A 20,393-nucleotide genomic window follows, 5' to 3' on the forward strand; every position below is an offset into this window, starting at 1 on the left:
TGGCGAATACGGTGGGGCGAAAATATAGGCACGCTCTCCAAAAAGGCGTAATTTCTTTTTCTCAATTTTTAATAGCAAAAACACCTTAATTAATTTCAAATTGCTCTCTATGATGAAATTATTGCTATTTTCTATTACGTTTGAACAAAATTGATGGTTTTCATGTTTTTTTTTGTGGAAATAGGAATTGATCGAAATTGCAAAATTTTGAATGTTGATTTTCCCGAAACGGCAGGACCGTAGGTTTCGCCCTTTTGAAATGTTTTTACTGAAATGTCTGTCCGGCTGAGTGTTACCTAAATTGTCACTCAATTTTCTAAGCACTGGCTTAACCGATTTAGGTCAAAACGGTCGCGTTTGACTCGGTTTATAGGGTCCCATAGATCGCATTCCAAAAAAAATAAGTTTCGATAAGTAGTTTAAAAGTTATGTATAAAAATGTGTTTTCGCAAATATCCGGATGTTAGATAAATAGGCGGAAATCATTACAAATATCATCATGTTATATACCATTTGATAGGTAACTGCAAGACCTTTCCAACGAGTACAAAACATTGGAGAGCTGGCAACCCTGCCCTGACCCACGTGATGACCACTTAAGTGGTGTTCATTTACTTTTTTGAAGCCGGATCTCACTTAAATGCATGTAAACTTCGTCCGGATCCATTATCCAACCCATCGTTGGTTGGGTAATTGAAAAACCTTGCCAACGAATCTGAAACATTGAAGATCAGGCAACCCTGTCTCGAGTTTTGACCATTTTAGTGACAATTATGTCCTTTTTTAACCCGGAACTCACTTAAATCTAAACGAAAACTGTGTCCGGATCTTTTATCCGACCTATCGTTGGATACGAAATTGAAAACCATCCACACAAGCCTAAAAAATCGAAGATCTGGCAACTCTATCAATACTTTTTGAGGCTAGATTTTAATTGAACCTTTTTGGTTTCATACCAAAAACTTGCGTACTTAGTTTCCAATAAATTTATAATTCAGATGGAAATTATTTGCAGAATTTTTGAGCGATCCAAATTTTTTCAAAAAAGTTCACATTTTCAATGGAAATTTAAGGGCAATCAACTGATGCAAAAATTTGTTTTTGTCAGATATTTAATTTTTTGAAAATTAATTATTGCATATCAACTGTACGGGTGTAAAAAGCATTTTCCAATGGTTTTTTCATTGAACTGTTGAAATTCTGGCTTGTAATTTCAATATTTTTTTATTTTTTACGAAATCTCATCCTTTCAACAAAAACAGAGAAAATAATAATAACGAGATGCTTCACATAGATGGCTCGGTAAACTTGGTGATTGTAAATAAAAACGATTGTCTTTTCTTCGAATTTTCGAATCGTTCTCTTTATTAAGATAAAATCGTCAACATTTAACACCTAGGGACGGAAATGCACATCGTAAAGGGAAGGGATTGTTACAGAAGGATAATTCAAATAAATAAACAATGTTTCGAACATAATTATCGACAGAGATGACTAGAATTTCGACTCGTAAGTTCATCCTCGGCTTCTGGACCTCTTACTCCGATTTAACCTTATCCGCAAGGAACATGCTACGGAACTTGTCCATCTTGAACAGGGGCACCGAAATCACGGCACCAGCACACGATCCAAGCCAGTAGACGATGATGTGCTCCAGGGCGGAGTTTCCTGCGCAGCCCCACTTCAGAGAAGTGGCCAGCACCGGGTTGAAGTATCCTCCGGAGTAGTTAAAGGCTGTTAATTAAAGAAATTTAGTTATCTAAAGGTTCGTCAAAACTGTTGTCAAATGTCTTTACCCAACACGACCAGGCTAGTGCCGATGAACGAATCGATGAACGCTCCAAACTTGGCGTCCTTTTCCGAGATGACCTTCGACGCCAGCCGGCAGCACAGGGTGGCCAATCCTTCGATGAACGCGCCCAGGTACAGGTTCACCTTAAGATCGGCGGCGCACTCCTCGAACGCACGGCCCTCGTGCGTTTCGGCAAACTCGAACCACCAGTACAGCTGCACGTAACGGTACACGCAGCATCCGCCCATCAGCTGGGCCCAGATCTTGAGGGCAGCCTCGCGGAAGTTGACCTCACCTGTGCGTGGGGAAAGTAAACAGTAGCCTGTCCCATTTTGAGGTCATGTCGAGGAATTTCAGGTGCTCACTTCTTAAATGATAGATTATGATGTTAGGAACAATGTTTTCTTAGACAAGAAAAAATAATAAAATACTTTCTCGCACCCCCTAGTCGATTTACTGAAAAAAGTCACTTTTTTGAACAAATTTTCTAAAATCGCTTGGAATCAATACAAAAACTGTTTCGATCAGGTGTGTATTATCTTCAAACGATAGGTTTTTGTCCATAGATTAAGATGCACTATCAATATTGGACCAAAATTTAAGTTTTTGGACTTTCCCAGGCGGATTTGTGTCGAAAAAATCGCATTTTTTCGAAACTTTTTTCAGAAATGTTCATTTAATTTAGGGTAGCATATTTTTCCCAGTAAAACCAATACATGCAGCTTGTAGGAAATTTCATGGCGAACATTTTTCCCTCTGAGAAAATGCAATTTCGACACTCCAGAGCCGAGATATTTGAGTTTTAGTGAGGAAAAAAGTGCCAATTTTCAAAATTTCTCAGAATTGTAGCGACCCTAAGTCGCTTACCTAATATACATAGACTACAGTTATTGTTTGTCATGAACAATGTCAAGTTCACGACAACGGTAACTGGTCTAGCACACGCGGTGTGTTATACAAAACATTCAGGTAGCGGTAACGCTTGACACCTGATGTTTAGTATAACATTTTTCGACCACGACCTAGGGCACTGGTAGATCACAGTTCAGTGACCTTAGTATTTAACGGCCTGAGCTTGTTCAGTCGGGTCTCTTTTTTCTTGTATTGTGCAGTCAATAGTCAGTGTTTCTTATACTTGTGCTCCGTTGTCAGTGGTGCAGCCAATAGTCTTGTGCTTGGGTTTGTGCTTGTGCTTGTGTCAGTCAGTACTCGTGTCAATGTAATAAATAAAAGTAGTTAAAATCAATAAGCAAGTGTTATCTTTCCAGTGCATAATATCACAGTTATCCCGCTCGGACCCTCGGTCCGATACATCTGGTGACAGCGGAAACTAACCGCTAGGAAAAAGGAAAACGCCATTTCTGACTGAATTAAGTAATAATTGATATAGCACTCGATTTCGATTAGTAGATACAAGGAAGCAAAAGTGTGTGGGTGTACTACTCGTGAATTCTAGAACCACGCAGAACTGAGTATTGTTTTTGACCGTTTTTCGTGAATGTGTGTGTTGCTGTTTCGACGACTTTGACGATTTCATCCGTAAGCGAGGCAGGCCACCACGAGAGGATGATCATCATTCTATTAATAACATGGTAAGTACTTTTTAGTTTTATGTTCTGATTTTTGTGAAAAAAGTAATAGTGTTTGATGATTTGATGGAGAAGTCAGTACTTCAAAGCTATTTCGTTGAGTAAAAGTGTTTGAATAAAATGTTCATTGTTATGCATCGCATATAAATTTCAATTTTAAATTTTAAAATAACAAAATGGTGTTTGATCTGAAAGAGGCAGTAATTTGCATTCCAAAATTTGATGGATCTCCTGACCATCTACAAAATTTTATTGCATTTATAGACATTTTTGCTCACGGCAATGAAAATAATGCCAACGTTAATTGGGAACATCAATTACTTGTAGTAGTTCGCATGAAGTTTCATGGGAAAGCGCTAGATAAAGCTGACAATATAATTAAAGAATCTTGGAATGAAACCAAACAAGCTTTGAAAAATGCCTTTGAAGATAAATTAAGTCTGGAGCAGATTATCATGCAAGTTTATAGTTTAAAGCAATTGCATCATGAATCTTTTGAAGATTATAAAGAGAGGGCTGACAAAATTCATGCTTCTATTAAAAGCTTGGGAATAACGTCTATGCAAATAGACAATTCAAATTATATTTTATCTCAGGTTTGAGAGATTACAATGTTGTGAAACTTGCAGCAAATATCCAAGCTGATGATTATGAAGACTTAGTTGCAGAATTAGTCAAAAAGTGCAAATATATTGAAGCAATTAATACCAGTTCAGCAATGAAACAAAATTATACAAATGACAATTACGATGATGCAATTCGTTATCACTCAGATGATTTTAACGGTGAATGTACATCATTTGACAAACGCCATTATAACTATAGTTCTAATTCAAACTCAAACAGTAGATCATATTATCATGGGAGGAAAAACAACAAATTTCAAAATTTTGAAAATCGCCCAAACTGGCAATACAGAAACCAGTCTCAAAATTTTAATGATAGCAATTTTAACAACCAGACTAATGGTTCAGACTGGTTTGATAACAGAAATGATAATTTCAGTCAACAACAAATGGACAATCAGTATAATTCACAAAATTATTCAGATAATTGTTCAGTTTTTGTAACAGAAGAGTCAGAACTAGTGCAAAGTCTTGACGATTTTAATCAAAGCTATGAGTCTAAAAATATAATAGATATTTCAAATTCAAATGACGATGAGCACATTGAACTTGCTGAAAATAGTGAAACAAGATATGAATTTGATTTAGAAACTGAAGATACAGAACCAGATCAATCGAGTGAAAATTTGAGTTTTCTGCTTACTACTGCGGCATGGAAAGGTGACAATCTATTTGAAGAGAATATTGCGGTTGAACATACTACACACAGTGAAATTGAAGTTCAAGTTTTGAATGTTAATGAAGAATTAGATCAGTTGACCCAAATAAATGAAATAAATGATGATGTTGCAACTTCGTCTGATTATTTAAAAGAAGAATATAATAAATCAGATGACAAAGAAATTATTTATGATTTAACAAAGATTTATGCTGAGACTAACGATTCAAACATAATTATTCCTCAATGGATTTTTAATCAGAAAACGACTGAGGAAATTCAAAATCGAGTCCATCAAGAACAAGTTGTTGTCTTGGAATTTGATACTTTAAAAGATACCGTTTTTGAAAGCCAATTGAATCCAAAAGATGCCAATGAGATCATAGAAAGTGATATTGCATGGGTTGAAACAACGAAACCTATTGCCTTGGAACAAGTCAGAACGTTTAAAAAAATAAAACAATATCATACAGATAAATTCAACTCTCGGTCGATATCATCATTGAGTTATGGTGATAGAAAAGAGAACTCAAATTCAATTGAAGAAATTAAACCTTTAAGTTTAAATTGTCAAAATGTATTGCAATCCTCACAAAAGCTTGAAGATTTCAAAAGATTTCGTATGAAAGGAAGCTAAATATGTTTTGATAATTTGGACTGGACACATTATCGAAAAATGTCGAATGAAAATTGAAATTAAAAGGATATTTTATTTTAAAATGAAGTGATTGATTAAACATAATGGTCGCTCAAGCGCAGTGCTCTTTATAACTTAATTCATGAATGTGGACTCTTATTATCACGTTCACAATATGGATTTTAAAAATTAATCTGTATTGTGGTAACTCACCCGCATAATGAAATATGCCTTTAAAGATTTGCCTATCGATGGTTTCATCATTAGGTTCAATCCTTTACTAAAAAAAAGGGTTAGCAAAATGCTCTTCAAAGTATATTTTTACTTGATGACACACACGCTAACAATGTGTACGCTGTCAATGAAAACGATTACGATGTAAATTCGTTTAGTACTTTTAAGAAGAATTTGAGTTTTATCATGTTAAAAAAATAATAATAATATAAAAAAAACATTGCATTTTATACTAATATGCTTGAATGCGAGAATTTCCCTTTGCTTGAGACTTTTCTTTTCAGCACACCTACTACCAACTTTTCGGGGTCATAGGGAGAATGATCGGTCTGATCATTTATGTAAGTATATAAATTGAATGATGCCAGTAAATGATTCGGACTATTCTATTCACCAAAATTTAATATCATTCAATTTAAACCTGTATGCATGCAAGATGAATGTAAGAGGTCTGTGAGAAGAGCGATAAATAAAATGATTGAAAAAAAAAATAATATAAGTATGGTTTAAAAATAACCAATCATTTTGTTTATAAAATATTCAAAAAAAAACAAATTGAGAGTCAATCAAAATTAAATGCCACCTAAAAATAAAATATGGGGCTTAGCCAATTCGTAGAGATAATCATTATATTTAAATAATCATTATATTTAAAAAAAATTCTGCGAATTAAAAAAAAAAGGCAGCTTAGCAATTCAAAGTATAAAAACAAAAAAAAACTTAGGGTTTAGAATTTTGAGCCAGTCCTCAGAGAGCGGAATCCACTCTGCTAGGGAGCAGAGGTAACTTCAAACTTCAACATTCGCAATCAATGACGCTGGGGTCTTCAAGATAGGACAACGAAAGGTCCTTGGCGTTACTCCAGATGGTGGTGATCTTCTCAATCAATGACGCTAGGGTCTTCAAGATAGGACAACGAAGGGTCCTTGGCGTTACTCTAGATGATGGAAATTGGTGATCTTCAATGTTACTCAATGTTGTATGGTGTTACCACGGATGTTGACGAAGCTGATGGTCTAGATTGTGGCAAGGAGAATGGCAAGATGAGAGATCGATGGAATCTCGTTGGAAAGACAAATATATACGGTATCAACATACGATTTAAACGACGGCGACTGGGAGATGATGCTCCTAGATTGCGCCTTATTCATTAATAACCGGAGTGTTATTAGCGGCTATGCAATGAACTTAGACTGCATTTATTTTGGCAATGGTTGCATGAACATATTTTTGGCAGTGTTTGCCTTGACAGAATTGATCTAATGAACTAATGGAAGTTCAATCATACCGTATCGAGATACGAAAAGTTTAACAAGAGATGGCATCAACAACAGATTGAACACTTAACAGCGAAAAGTCAACGGTTGGAACAACAGAGTCAATATCGTCAATACAGCTCAGACGTACATCATCGAAGCAGCCAGGACAACCGTGATTATCCCCGAAGACACCCCAGAGTCATATCGCGAGACGGAAGACATCCAAGAAGTCATCCCTGAGGTAGCAAGGACCAACGTAAAGTTAGGAAAAATTATAATATATTACCAAAAACCTACAACTATCTACTTGAAATCAATCTCTTCAAGATTAATTTCAAGCTGTTAAGGAAGGGGAGATGTAGCGTCCCTAAGTCGCTTACCTACATAGACTACAGTTATTGTTTGTCATGAACAATGTCAAGTTCACGACAACGGTAAATGGTCTAGCACACGCGGTGTGTTATCCAAAACATTCAGGTAGCGGTAACGCTTGACACCTGATGTTTTGTATAACATTTTTCGACCACGACCTAGGGCACTGGTAGATCGCAGTTCTGTGATCTTAGTATTTAACGGCCTGAGCTTGTTCAGTCGCGGGGTCTTTTTTGTATTGTGCAGTCATTAGTCAGTGTTCCTTATGCTTGTGCTCTGTTGTCAGTTGTGCAGCCAATAGTCCTGTGCTTGGGTTTGTGCTTGTGCTTGTGTCAGTCAGTACTCGTGTCAATGTAATAAATAAAAGCAGTTAAAATCAATGTGCAAGTGTTATCTTTCCAGTGCATAATATCACAGTTATCCCGCTCGGACACTCGGTCCGATACAGAATTCAGAAGCAAGGCCTACTAATTACACGATGTAGCAAGCATATGTCTCAAAGGTCAGGGTATGCTTTTTTATAGTAATTTTGGCCGCTGAATCCGAATCTGAAATCAAATTTCGTGTAAACAGTGATGTTTTGGAGCTACACCCTTTTGGAATGCTATTTGCGTGTTTAAGAGGCAGTTTTTGTAAATGCTCGGTTTGTTCTAGAGGTCGTATCGAGGTGCTCCGATTTGGATGAAACTTTCAGCGTTTGTTTGTCTATACATGAGATGAACTCATGCCAAATATGAGCCCTCTACAACAAAGGGAAGTGGGGTAAAACGGGCTTTGAAGTTTGAGGTCGAAAAAAACATAAAAAATCTTAAAATTGCTCGCATTTCCGTAAAACTTCATCAATTCCAACTCTCTTAGATGCATTCGAAAGGTCTTTTGAAGCACTTCAAAATGAGCCATAGACATCCAGGATTGGTTTGACTTTTTCTCATAGCTTTTGCAAATTACTGTAAAAAATGGTTTTTTAAACCTCAATATCTTTTTGCAACAGCCAGCAACACCAAGTTAGGGAATTTCATGGACTATAAGCCTACGGTAATAACTTTTTGGCCAATCGCAGTTTTTCGCATAGTTTTTCGATTTTTCTATAATAAACATTTTACAACGTTAGTTATTGTCCTGTAGGCATCCATAGCGGCACTTTTTAGTCTCCTTTTGTCATATTCGAAATCCTCGGAAAATTCAAACTTCAATGCCCGTTTTACCCCACTTCCTTTGTTGTAGAGGGCTCATATTTGGCATGAGTTCATCTCATGTATAGACAAACAAACGCTGAAAGTTTCATCCAAATCGGAGCACCTCGATACGACCTCTAGAACAAACCGAGCATTTACAAAAACTGCCTCTTAAACACGCAAATAGCATTCCAAAAGGGTGTAGCTCCAAAACATCACTGTTTACACGAAATTTGATTTCAGATTCGGATTCAGCGGCCAAAATTACTATAAAAAAGCATACCCTGACCTTTGAGACATATGCTTGCTACATCGTGTAATTAGTAGGCCTTGCTTCTGAATTCTGAGAAATTTTGAAAATTTGCACTTTTTTCCTCACTAAAACTCAAATATCTCGGCTCTGGAGTGTCGAAATTGCATTTTCTCAGAGGGAAAAATGTTCGCCATGAAATTTCCTACAAGCTGCATGTATTGGTTTTACTGGGAAAAATATGCTACCCTAAATTAAATGAACATTTCTGAAAAAAGTTTCGAAAAAATGCGATTTTTTCGACACAAATCCGCCTGGGAAAGTCCAAAAACTTAAATTTTGGTCCAATATTGATAGTGCATCTTAATCTATGGACAAAAACCTATCGTTTGAAGATAATACACACCTGATCGAAACAGTTTTTGTATTGATTCCAAGCGATTTTAGAAAATTTGTTCAAAAAAGTGACTTTTTTCAGTAAATCGACTAGGGGGTGCGAGAAAGTATTTTATTATTTTTTCTTGTCTAAGAAAACATTGTTCCTAACATCATAATCTATCATTTAAGAAGTGAGCACCTGAAATTCCTCGACATGACCTCAAAATGGGACAGGCTAGTAAACAGTTGTTGTTTTAAACCATTTAAATATTCTGTAACATTTTTTTTTCTTGTAATACACAGTACGAAATTGTTTGAAATTGGAAGGTTGAATATTACCTCTTTTATGATGTAATTTTCCGTTTACGTGTAATGTCAGAAAAGTAGTAAAATAACATATTTTCAGAGGTTTTACACATTTTTTTCTGTCATAAAAGTATGTACCTCTTTCCAGGTATAATATTACCATTTTTTTCACTGTGTACAAGACAGTTTTAACAAAAAAAAAATCAAACCATCCACATTAACGACCCCCGGGTCTTTTGTGGTCTCTATTGCAAGTTTCTGCTCGAACCTAAGAGTCCGAAGGCTTGAATGGAGCACCCAAACCTCTTTTTACTCCAAGGAACCTTCCACCCCAGTGTTTGAAATGACGACCTTTGGATTGCGAGTCCAACCGCCGCCAGCGATTCCACCGGAGTAGGCTTGGTTTGGTGTGTTGTTTGTACTTATAGCATGGAGACAACTCCTACACCTGGAATGACTTAACGGCCTAACAACCAAGGCCGGGACCGACATGATGGAGACATTTGTCAATTGTTTGTAATCCAAAAACTAAATTTTCGACATGTTGAAAAAAAAACTTATCATAATAAACTTTGCACATTGTTACTTACAGTTTTGCTACGATAAAAAATAGAAAATATCAATAAACTCTATGAATATTTTATTTTCTGAAGTGATTCGTCTTTTCCCCGTATGTTATGTGTTGAACAATGCATTTTAAATTGTTTACAACCGATGGTATTTTGTTTTCAATGCAATAGTAAATTATGCAACAAGTTGCAAAAAGCAAGTTTATTTTTAGCACAAGTTATACCCTCATCTGGGGTGAATTGGGACAGCAGGTTTAGCAATGTTGTTGCTGCCTAATATTTTGATGTTTTTGAGTGGTTTCGGTTAGACCAACAAAATGTATGCATTCTTTTCCAAATTTGAAGCTTTGTAGTCCCGCTTCGCCCCAGTTGACGGTACATTTATCAAACGACGATCGCCGAGTTGGAACAATATGACGAGTGCTGAAAAAAAAATAGATTTTTTACCCAATTTTGTAAAGTTTACCGAAATTTCAACTGCTGAACAGTTCGGTAATCTGAAAAGTACCGAATTCGGTAAAAACTTACCGAAATTCGGTAATAAAGTTCATTATTGTTCATCCTACAACCGATTTTCGGTAAAAATTTGTTCACTTTGACAGATGGGTTACCGATTTAAACTTTCCCGATTTTTCAACTACCGAATTCGGTAAAAAAATTAAGTGTGTAGTAAATTCACCGTTAAAATCAAAACAGTGGTGAAAAGTATAACTTTTCAATAAAAGTTTTACTTTTCGATACAAGTGCCAAAAAGTTCACTCTTCAGTATCCATTCCAGTCCTTGTATCTAAAAGACAATAACAAAGAGTTGAACCAGCCGCCGGCTGAAAATCTTTATCTAATAAAGAATAATAAAATAAAAAAGACAATAACACGCTTGTTGCTCGAAAAGTATTTCTTTTCGATTCTGTTATTTGTGGTAGAGAAAAGTAGTCCTTTTCGTCATTTGAGAACCACGAAATATTGAAAATCATGTTATGCTAAAATATCAACACGCAGAAAAATAAGGCATGTTTGAATCAACAAAACATTTTGTTGATTTGAAAAACAAGATTTTTGTTAATTCAACGCCAATTGTCAATGCACCTTTTTCATAACAGCGAAAGACTTTGATTGAGAAGGACCAAGGTTTGACCCAACGCAAAATTTTGTTGATTATACGGGTAATTCTCCGCCAACTCACACAGCAGTTGCCCCGACCCTTCTTCGATTTGTGTGAAACTTTGTTCTAAGGGGTAACTTTTGTCCCTGATTACGAATCCGAGGTCCGTTTTTTGATATCTCGTGACGGACGGCCCCTTCCATTTTTGAACATGCGAAATAATTTGCAGCCTGAAACGGTGATGAGATAGAAATTTGGTGGCAAAGGGATTTTTATTTAAAATTAGATGCTAAATTTGGTGGCGTACTCAGAATTCCGAAAAAAACGTATTTTTCATGGAAAAAACCACAAAAAAAGTTTAAAAAATTCTCCCATTTTCCGTTACTCGACTGTAAAAAAATTGGGAACATGTCATTTTATGGGAAATTTAATGTACTTTTTAAATCTACATTGACCCAGAAGGGTAATTTTTTCATTTAGAACAAAATTTTTCATTTTAAAACTTCGTGTTTTTTCTAACTTTGCAGGGTTATTTTTTAGAGTATAACAATATTCTACAAAGTTGTAGAACATACAATTACAAAAAATTTGATTTATAGACATAAGGGGTTTGCTTATAAACATCACGAGTTATTGCGATTTTACGAAAACAAGTTTTGAATTACCCATATTCAACAAATTATTTTGTTGAATCAAACCTTGTACAGGCTGATTCTACAAAACATTTTTTTGTGTGAACGGATACGTTTTTTTCTGAAGAGTACTTTTTCCAAATATTACTTTTATGCATGCATCGGTTCTAATCCATCCAATTTGACGATTTCCACTAATTAAACAACTAATTTGATGGAACTGGCTTGCTCATTTCCTACTAAGCTTTGTATCACTCGATTTCAGTTTGAAACTCCTTTAAGGAGCTGTACTGCCGCTATAATCGAGTCCGTCCCATATGTAAAAACAGCATGCCGAGAAAAACGCCTGTTAAATTTGTCCCGCCCATAAGGCTACGTGTTAGAATTTCACGAAAAAGTGGATTTTCTCCGGTTTTCTAAAGTACTACATCTTATAGGTGTTTCTGATAGTTTACATGATTTCGAACCAAACTACATCATTACCTTAAAATTGATGAAATTACATATGGGACGGACTAGCTTCGAGCGGCAGTGTAATTGGTGTACGACAGGGGTGCCCAACCTTTTAGCTTTGCGGGCCAGATCTGATTTTTCTAAAACAGTGGCGGGCCGGAACTAATATTTGATAAAAGTTGAAAAAAATAGTTTTCTTTTAAAGTAAATTAATAGAAGAACTAGTGTTGCAAATAGGATTCATATATCTTGATTTAAAGAATGAAAAACAAAGATAACTTTCAAAAATGTGTTTATTTAACTTATTTCAATTTTTGTTTGTTTAAAATTGTATAGTACAATTAAATGCCTTGATATAGTATTTAAAAAAAAAAACATTGTAATTTTTATGGTCGTTGCATTTTTTGTAATTTTAATTTCCTCAACACTCCAATATAAAAAAATAATGACACATAGTGAAATTTATTCAAACGAAATTTGGATTCGAATATCCTTTACAAAAAAAAACTTTTCGCGTTGTTGTGCACCTTTATTCAAATAAAAAAATTAAATGATTTAAAAAAAACAAATTTAAAAAAGTAAAAAAATAAATGATTATATTTTTTTACTTTTTGAAATTTGTGTTTTTTTAGTCATTTGAAATATTTTTTTTTCGCTATCCTTCAAATTCAAAGTTTATTAAAAATATATTTTTTGCTCCCTTATTGCTTGACTCATTTTGAGACATTTTTTTATATTCAGTATGAACAATTAGCATTTTAAAGCTTTTCTTAAACTGAAAAGTTGTTCTGGAAAATACATTAGTTTTTGCTTACATATTTATTTAAAAAATAGAAAATAGAAATCAACTACAATTTGAAAAAAAAAACACAGTTAAAACTGAAAAATATTTAAATTTAGTTTCTTTTTGTACATTTTTAGACAACAATCCAAGTTTTTTCATAAATTTCACAATTTTACGAAATGGACAAGTTTTCAGTTTAAAAATATCAATAAAGAAATTATAAGAATTAAATTCAAACATAAAGAATGTTGTATCAATATGTTAAAATTTGATCTCGAGCTTTTTTTGTTTATTTCAGACAGTTAATTTATTCATTTAATATTTCATGAACAGCCTTAAGGGCCGGTCATAGAACTATTTTGAAAAGCCGTCGCGGGCCGGATGAAATGGCTTCACGTGCCGGATCTGGCCCGCGGGCCGGACGTTGGGCAGGCCTGGTGTACGATGTAATGACACATTGTTCCTCCTTTAATATTTATACAATCTATTAATTAAAAAGTTCACTTCTCGGGTGAGTTTTCAAAAAGCCGTAAGAGCCACCGTGACCTCTTACACTAATTTTCGTTTTTCTCGAAAATGAGACAAAATTTCAATTATTTTTAGTTTGGGGCACTTGAAGGACGTGTAGATGAACAATCTCGAGCGTTTTTGATATTAATTTTTCATAAGTAGGTCGAATACCAATGTAAAAAGGACTTTGTTTACCAATGGCTCTTACGGCTTTTTGAAAACTAATCCGAGACTTAAACCAGTCAGTTTGTTGAAAGGTTTAGGTTTACGTTTGTTGGTTCCTTCAACATAGTGGTTGTTCTGTGTCTGTTCAATTCGAAACCTATAAACAATATACTGTTCAAAACATGAGTAAAACAGCTGTCTCGATTCGCTTCACGCTTGACGGAAAATGCTCTTCACTTGTTATCAATTAATTGTTAAGATCTTTCCAATAACAACAACAATTACACGCTTGACATGTTGCTCTCAATCATGATTGCTTCAGTAGCGCACCAACACTAAATTAAAGTTAATTCGTAAGAGAGAAAATTTTATAACTCTCAACGCGAAAATCTCTCTCATTCTCTCAAATTTGCAATTCAGAATCTTCTCATTCTGTACTATTTTTATTACACTTTCTTCACATCCCGTTTCCGCAAATCGTACTGACAATTCAAATTCTTTCACGTTGCTTCACCATGTTTGCGAAATTGTTGTGTAACTACACCTCTCCCCCCCCCCTTATTGAAAACATACCTTGCACGATCTGCTCCATATAGGTGTAAGGGCAGGCCGTGGCATTGCCCCACTGTCGACCCCACCAAATGGTCAGCGTGAAAAGGAACACGGCGTACGTGGCCACGCCAAAGTTATCCGCCACTGGAAGAAGATCAGATCACAATTTAGCACAAATTCTTCACCAAATTCTTCAACGTTGATGCGCTTCTATGTACCGATGATCAGCTCGAAGCAACAGCCGCAAAGTTCGGCGGCCGCAATGGCCTCAAAGATCAACTCCTTCACTAGACCATCTTTGGACAATTTGTCGTTGAGGCGACGTGCCGCCGAAGCCAGGAAGCAGGTGAGCGCAATGAAGAACACGCTGAAGCCAAGCTGTTCGATGGCCATCGTCGGAAATGTGGCACTCCGGAATGGTCCGGGATTTCGGAATCGAAATAATTTGAGTGAAAAGATCAAAAGTCGATTGGCGACACAAGCCAGCCACGGGCGGACTAAGTAGTCCGATACTTTGAACGAGTTGAGCGCGAATAAAAATAAATCGCAGCAAGTCGCGATCGTATACTCAGGCGAGTGACGATCGTGCGCATATTTTGAGCCGCGTTCTCTGATGATCGCGAGAGAACATGCTCGCAAGAGAACACCTTGGCCAAGCTTAAACGCACACCAAATTAACTCGCGAACTCATATTGTTGTCTCTTTACATGTTCAGAACATGCGTTTATTTTTATTTATCTTTAAGTGGTATGACCGTTTGGTTTTACATATGCGCCCATTGAGGAATTTAAGTCTTTTGCATCGTCTTACACAGAAAAAAAAATCATGGTAATATTACATCTGGGAAGGGGTACATCTTTTATGTCCGAAAAAAGGTGTAATTTTACCTCTGGAAATGTGTAATTTTACCACTTTTCTGGTGTAATGTCACTTTTTCAGTCTAAATTAAGGTAAAATTATATAATAAAAGAGGCAATATTCAACCTTCCAAAATTACAGCTTCCAAATTTACATTTTTTTCTGTGTATGTACAGCACAGAACCCGTGAAGAGTCACGTGTAGTCAGCTACAGAAAAATTATTGTGTTTTGCGCAGACATATATTCGAGCGATGCGCAAAGGCTCAAACTGAAAAAAAGAAATTTGTAATAAGATTTTGAATATTTTTCTGAAAAAATCTACCACAAAATATCAATTTTCTAGACTGAAATAGTATTTCCAAGAAGATTTTTTCTTGTTGATAAAAATATTTTTATTATTTAAATTGAATTGAAAAAAAATCTCCTTACAGAAATTCGATCAATTATTTGCAAATTCAATTTAAATTACTAAAACCGCACCTTCACTCGAAAAATGAACTTCTTTATTCGACCTCGCAGACCCACCTTCACATGTACCTATCGACTCAGAATCAAATTCTGACCAAATGTCTGTGCGCGTGTCTGGATGTGAGTTCGTGAACCGAAAAATATGCACACGATTGCACAGGTTGCAATCAAAAAGTACTTTAGTGAAATTTTGATAAAGTGCACCGTTTTCAAATTAAAGCCATTTTTAGGTTACTTTTTTTTAAATAGTCGCAGTTTTTCATTTTTTTGAATTAGTGTACATGTTTGCCCAGTTTAAAAAATATATTTTTGAAGTGCTGAGAAAACTCTCTATATTTTGCTTTTTTGAACTTTGTTGATACGGCCCTTAGTAGCTGAGATATTGTCATGCAAGTGTTTAAAAACAGGGAAATTGATGTTTTCTAAGACTCATTCAAACAACCAACCGTTTTCTTATGTCGATATCTCAGCAACTAATGGGCCGATTTACAACCCAAGTAACTATCCAGCACTTAAACTCAGCCACACATCGGCATTTAATACGCTGTTACAGCTGCGAGTATAAGCTGAACAGTTTTAACGTCAGCACTAACAGCTACTATAGTGCTGAATAATGACCACAGTTGGATTTTAATCGGCTGGTTTAGTGCTGGCCTCGACTGTTTCTGTCCACCCCTGCGGAAAATGTCAAAAAAAAAAAAAAAAAAACAAAAACAGAGAGCAAAACAAAAGTTCTAGTTTTGGATTGTTTTTAACTGCATTGCCGACCTGTTTTGTGATGTTGGTTTGATGGATGCTCGTGCAAAGGAGTATTTATGGAAGTTGACATCGCTGTTGTGGTGGTGGTCCTGAGCCCGTATCCTCACGGCTAAGTAAGAAGCAATTTTCAAGTGCGATTTTAAAGCATCTTGTGTTTACTGTTTCAGACTAGGTCTTTTCGGTGTATTTTGTTCTTTATCATGATTAAAACGTTTTTTAGTTTGCTTCGACGCAATTTACTTCCTTTACTAATTATACACATTTAAATTTATTTATTTCATATTAAACAAATTACTTAATGTAAACAATATCTACAAATATTACCTACAGCCTCGCGGCAAATTTATTAAGATCAAACGCTTTGTCGATCATGTCGTATTTGCCGCGCTGCGAGGCTCAGCTTTCGATGGTGAATCCGATGTTGTGGGCAACTTCAAACTTCCCTTCTTGACTCTTTTGCAGGTTCCGGGCATCCCACGGGCCATCATAAGTACGCTGAAGATCTTACGGAGGGTGCTTGCCACAATTAGTAGCTGGTTTTCTACAGTTCCATGGAACGGCTGCTTTAGATTCTTCCTCATGATGACGGGTGAGTTTAAAAGATGCTGAAAATGAATAATGCAATTCTGTAAAATTTTAATCCATCCAATTATTTCAAGTACTTACATGAAAAACCTTGTGAAAAAACGAGTAAAAACTTATCCAAAAAGAAAAACTTGCTGCTAATTTCTGCAACTTTCGTACAAGACTACGAGTGAGCGAGAAGTTTGTTTTTCTTTGTTCTCTATCTCTTTCACTCTTCACTCAACATTAGAATCCTGTTGCCAGTTTGATTGATAATATTGACAGTGTTGCTAGGCGTAGCTCTAAATCAGTATTATAACAGCTATTGACTGTGCTGTTGAATCAGTGCTGATTTGCATTAACAAATGCTGTTGGATGACTCATAAGTAATAGCGCGGTGCCAATATACTGCTGATTAATGACTTTACTTAGTGCTGGATGGTTACTTGGTTTCATTAATGTTAAAATATGAAACATTCGTGAAATTTTCCGATCTTTTCGAAAACAATATGTCTAATATTTAAAAAGGGCGTAATATTGAATATTTGGCCCTTTAAAATGTTAGTCTCGATTTAAAATTTTTGAAAATATTGTTTTCGAAAAGATCGGAAAATTTCCCGAATTTTTCATATTTTAACATTGTAAATCGGATCATTGACTCCGGGTTTCCTCAGTTCAAACTTGTCAATAATTCTAGAGTTCTAGCTCCATTTACCCAAATATTATTTTTTTTTTGTTTTTGGGTGTATTTGAAACCGCCATGAGTCAGTTAATTACCAAATTCCAAATTTATCTGAATAAAAAAAAGTTTCAGTCGGATTAAAAATTACAAAAATTAAAATTCTAAAATAAAGATCGATTTCGTAGATAATTGCTCATAGGTCATTTTTGCGAACAGGGGTAGTATAGCCCAATAGTTGGTAAATATGGTCCTCAAAAACATAAAAAGTGAAGAAAATCGAAAAGGATAATACTACATTGATATTCCCTTCCTTCTTTTTGTATGGACAACTTCCAAGTGAGTATGGAGACTTGTATGGAGATGGAGAAACAAATTATGCAAAATTACTATTTTTTATGTCTACTAAAGAATCGATGGACAAAATTTCATCCGATAATTCTTGCGAGAAGCTAGAGAATTGCTCTCACTTAACTGCAAATCAAACAAAGTACAATGTATCCATAATAGTTTACAATCGATTCATCAGTTACAGTTTCAGAAATACATATTTTTTTGCATTTTTATGACTATAGTTGACAATCAAATCACAAAATACCACGCGCCTCCATCAAGATCTGATCTGAAATTTTGAGACGCATGGCAACATGTGATAATCTGCATTTTTCTATTTTGATTGCGTCATTTTCCGTTCACATCGTGCCGTACTACAATAATACGACAACTCATGCAAAAGCCCACCTATTCTACGCACGCAACACCCATTGAGCAAAACGCATCATGTGACCAAAAACATAAAACAAAAATCCTAAGAAACAAACTCTTACGATACACGACATAACCCTAGGGGGGAGGTTGTGGAAATTTAGAACAATCTACGCAAGACTGTGTCAAGGTCGACCCGAGGTCAATGTCCCCTCTACGTCTGCGAGCTTGCTATAAATGCATTGCCCCGGAACGACCTTGCCCAACCCGGAAGCGGTTGCCGTTGCGTAACCGGTGGAAAAACCGAGCGATTGAGGTTAAGTTTCAGGTTTTGTTGGGGGACTTTGGGTTAGTTTTACTTTTCCTTTTTGATAACGAGGTCGTCGATCTCGGCTCACGTGGCACAAAGGGGCACGTGTGCTGTGTTTACAAGCAGAAATCACCTCGTGCAGTAGGACTTTTTATGGCACAGCCTGCTATAATCGCGTCCAATGTCGACAAAAACAAACGCAACGCGCAGGACCCGCAAGTCGATGCATTTCTTGCAAACACGTGTGAGTCAGAGTGGGAGCGCGCGGGAAAACCGTCCAAATTTTCCATCTCACTCGGAAAATTCCAACTCGTCCTGGAGAAGGCTCTCTCGTCGCCACATCGATTGACCATTTTCATTTCTGCCACCGTCAGTGCTGCATCGCAAGCGAACTTTTTCTCTCTTCTGTAATAGGCTAGGGATTAAAAAAAAAGTGTGGAAGAAAAGCTTTTTGTGCTCTGTTACCTAAGGCCTTTCCGGAAAGGGATTTTTTCCCTAAGCCGCTGAATTCGCCGAAGAACCGCCGGATCCAGGGAGGGATCCGTATCTTTCCGAAATCGTCGCAGCAAAGTTAGGAAAATTTAGCTAGATTAGAAAAGAGTGTGTGTGTGCGAGGCGACGACACCATTGCGGGTGGAAAATCGATAATAAAAAGGGTAACACGGGTGGCCAAAGTCGGGAGCAGTCATCGCAATTTGTTTCCTATTATATAGGACAAAACTAGACCAAATTTTACTAGGAGTTTAATAAGCAATTGTCGCAGCAGTATTCGTCGGTAGTGAAATAAGGAAATAACTTAGCAAAAGGTGTTAGTATTTCGTGAAGAAAAGTCACTTTGGTACCATTTTGGTACCAAAAATCTCACAAACTAGCATAAAATAATTAGTTTGTAAAGTAGAAATTCACCCAACTCAAAGTAACAAGGATCGGTCGTACGTCGGACAAAGAACGCGTGATTGCATAAGTTCAGGGGAAGGCAGAGTTACAAACACACACACCCTCGCACACGGAGAATTGTGCCATCCCGAGGTGCAAGTGCCCCTGCAACACATTTCGGCCGCAGACGACACACGCCACAGAGCAATCCAATGAAACCTAGTTTCAAAAACGGAAAGTTCGCTACATCAATCTATGAAAAATGTCTTTGCCAAAAGAGTGGAATCTCCAGGTAAGTGGGTTCTCCGCAACAACAACAAAAATACAAATTAATTTCGTGCACAAATTGTACAAAATAACAAAATGGTTCCATCAAGGTTTTCTAAGTCAATTTGCATTACTATTTGAGCAGATAGTTAGACCGTGTCAGGTGACTGGAGAAAATGGGTTTCATCTGCATCGCAGATCTGTGACCTGTGCGCACAGTTTGTATAAATTATCTGTCTGTCTTTGTCTGTGGCTTTCTGTCTGGATTGGTCTGCCACATGACCGACTGGCCCTTTTTGTGGAATTCATTACAAGATGTTTGAAAAGATTTCATCAGATTGCATCAAACATACAAACTTCTGCCATTAAATTCAAATACACCAACATGAATAAAACATGCAGTAAAAAATCCAAAATTCAAATTTATTCAACGTAAACGAAAAACATCGTTCTGAAAACCAGCCATTGTTCTCGACCAAACAAAGTAATGAACTGCACACTTTCAGAGAAAAAAAGGAAATGCAATTCGAATTGTAACTCCGAACTCATGTCGCAATGCGCTGCAGGCTGCCGTTGTTTGTGTGCGGTGCCCTAGATTTGTCAGCCAGCGTCAGCGGAAATAACATTCCCTTCCCGTGTGTATGGTTCCTGGTTGGTCCCGCTTTTGGGGTTTCGGACGAGAGGTCAATTTATGCTTCTGGTTGTTGAACTCAGCCAAATTACATCTCTGTGCAAAGGCGCATCTGGATAAAAAAGGAAGATAAATAATAAATACGACTGGGCTGAGAACACGTGGCAAAATAATTTCATAACCTTGTGAATCATTTCTGCGTGTATCCTCCAGAGCAAGCAGCAGTTAAGTG

General features: G+C 36.3%; 2 protein-coding genes across 2 annotated transcripts in view; one reads left to right on the forward strand and one right to left on the reverse strand.

The window, feature by feature from the left end:
- Positions 1-1,336: 1,336 nt before the first annotated feature.
- On the reverse strand, positions 1,337-14,594 carry LOC6035932 (aquaporin-11). The gene is made up of 4 exons (XM_001845990.2): positions 14,262-14,594; positions 14,065-14,187; positions 1,797-2,087; positions 1,337-1,734 (listed from the first exon to the last, which is right to left on the reverse strand). Exons 1-4 carry the CDS (start codon positions 14,434-14,436, stop codon positions 1,538-1,540), a joined length of 786 nt encoding a protein of 261 aa, XP_001846042.1. The 5' UTR covers positions 14,437-14,594; the 3' UTR covers positions 1,337-1,537.
- Positions 14,595-18,728: 4,134 nt separating this feature from the next.
- Positions 18,729-20,393, forward strand: part of LOC6035933 — a 52,482-nt gene continuing 50,817 nt past the window's right edge. The window contains exon 1 of the mRNA XM_038251205.1: positions 18,729-19,555. Coding sequence (XP_038107133.1) covers positions 19,526-19,555 — 30 coding nt within the window. The 5' untranslated portion in view covers positions 18,729-19,525. The remainder of the gene's footprint in view (positions 19,556-20,393) is intronic.

Source organism: Culex quinquefasciatus, chromosome 2, assembly GCF_015732765.1.
Source record: "Culex quinquefasciatus strain JHB chromosome 2, VPISU_Cqui_1.0_pri_paternal, whole genome shotgun sequence".
Lineage (NCBI taxonomy): Eukaryota > Metazoa > Arthropoda > Insecta > Diptera > Culicidae > Culex > Culex quinquefasciatus.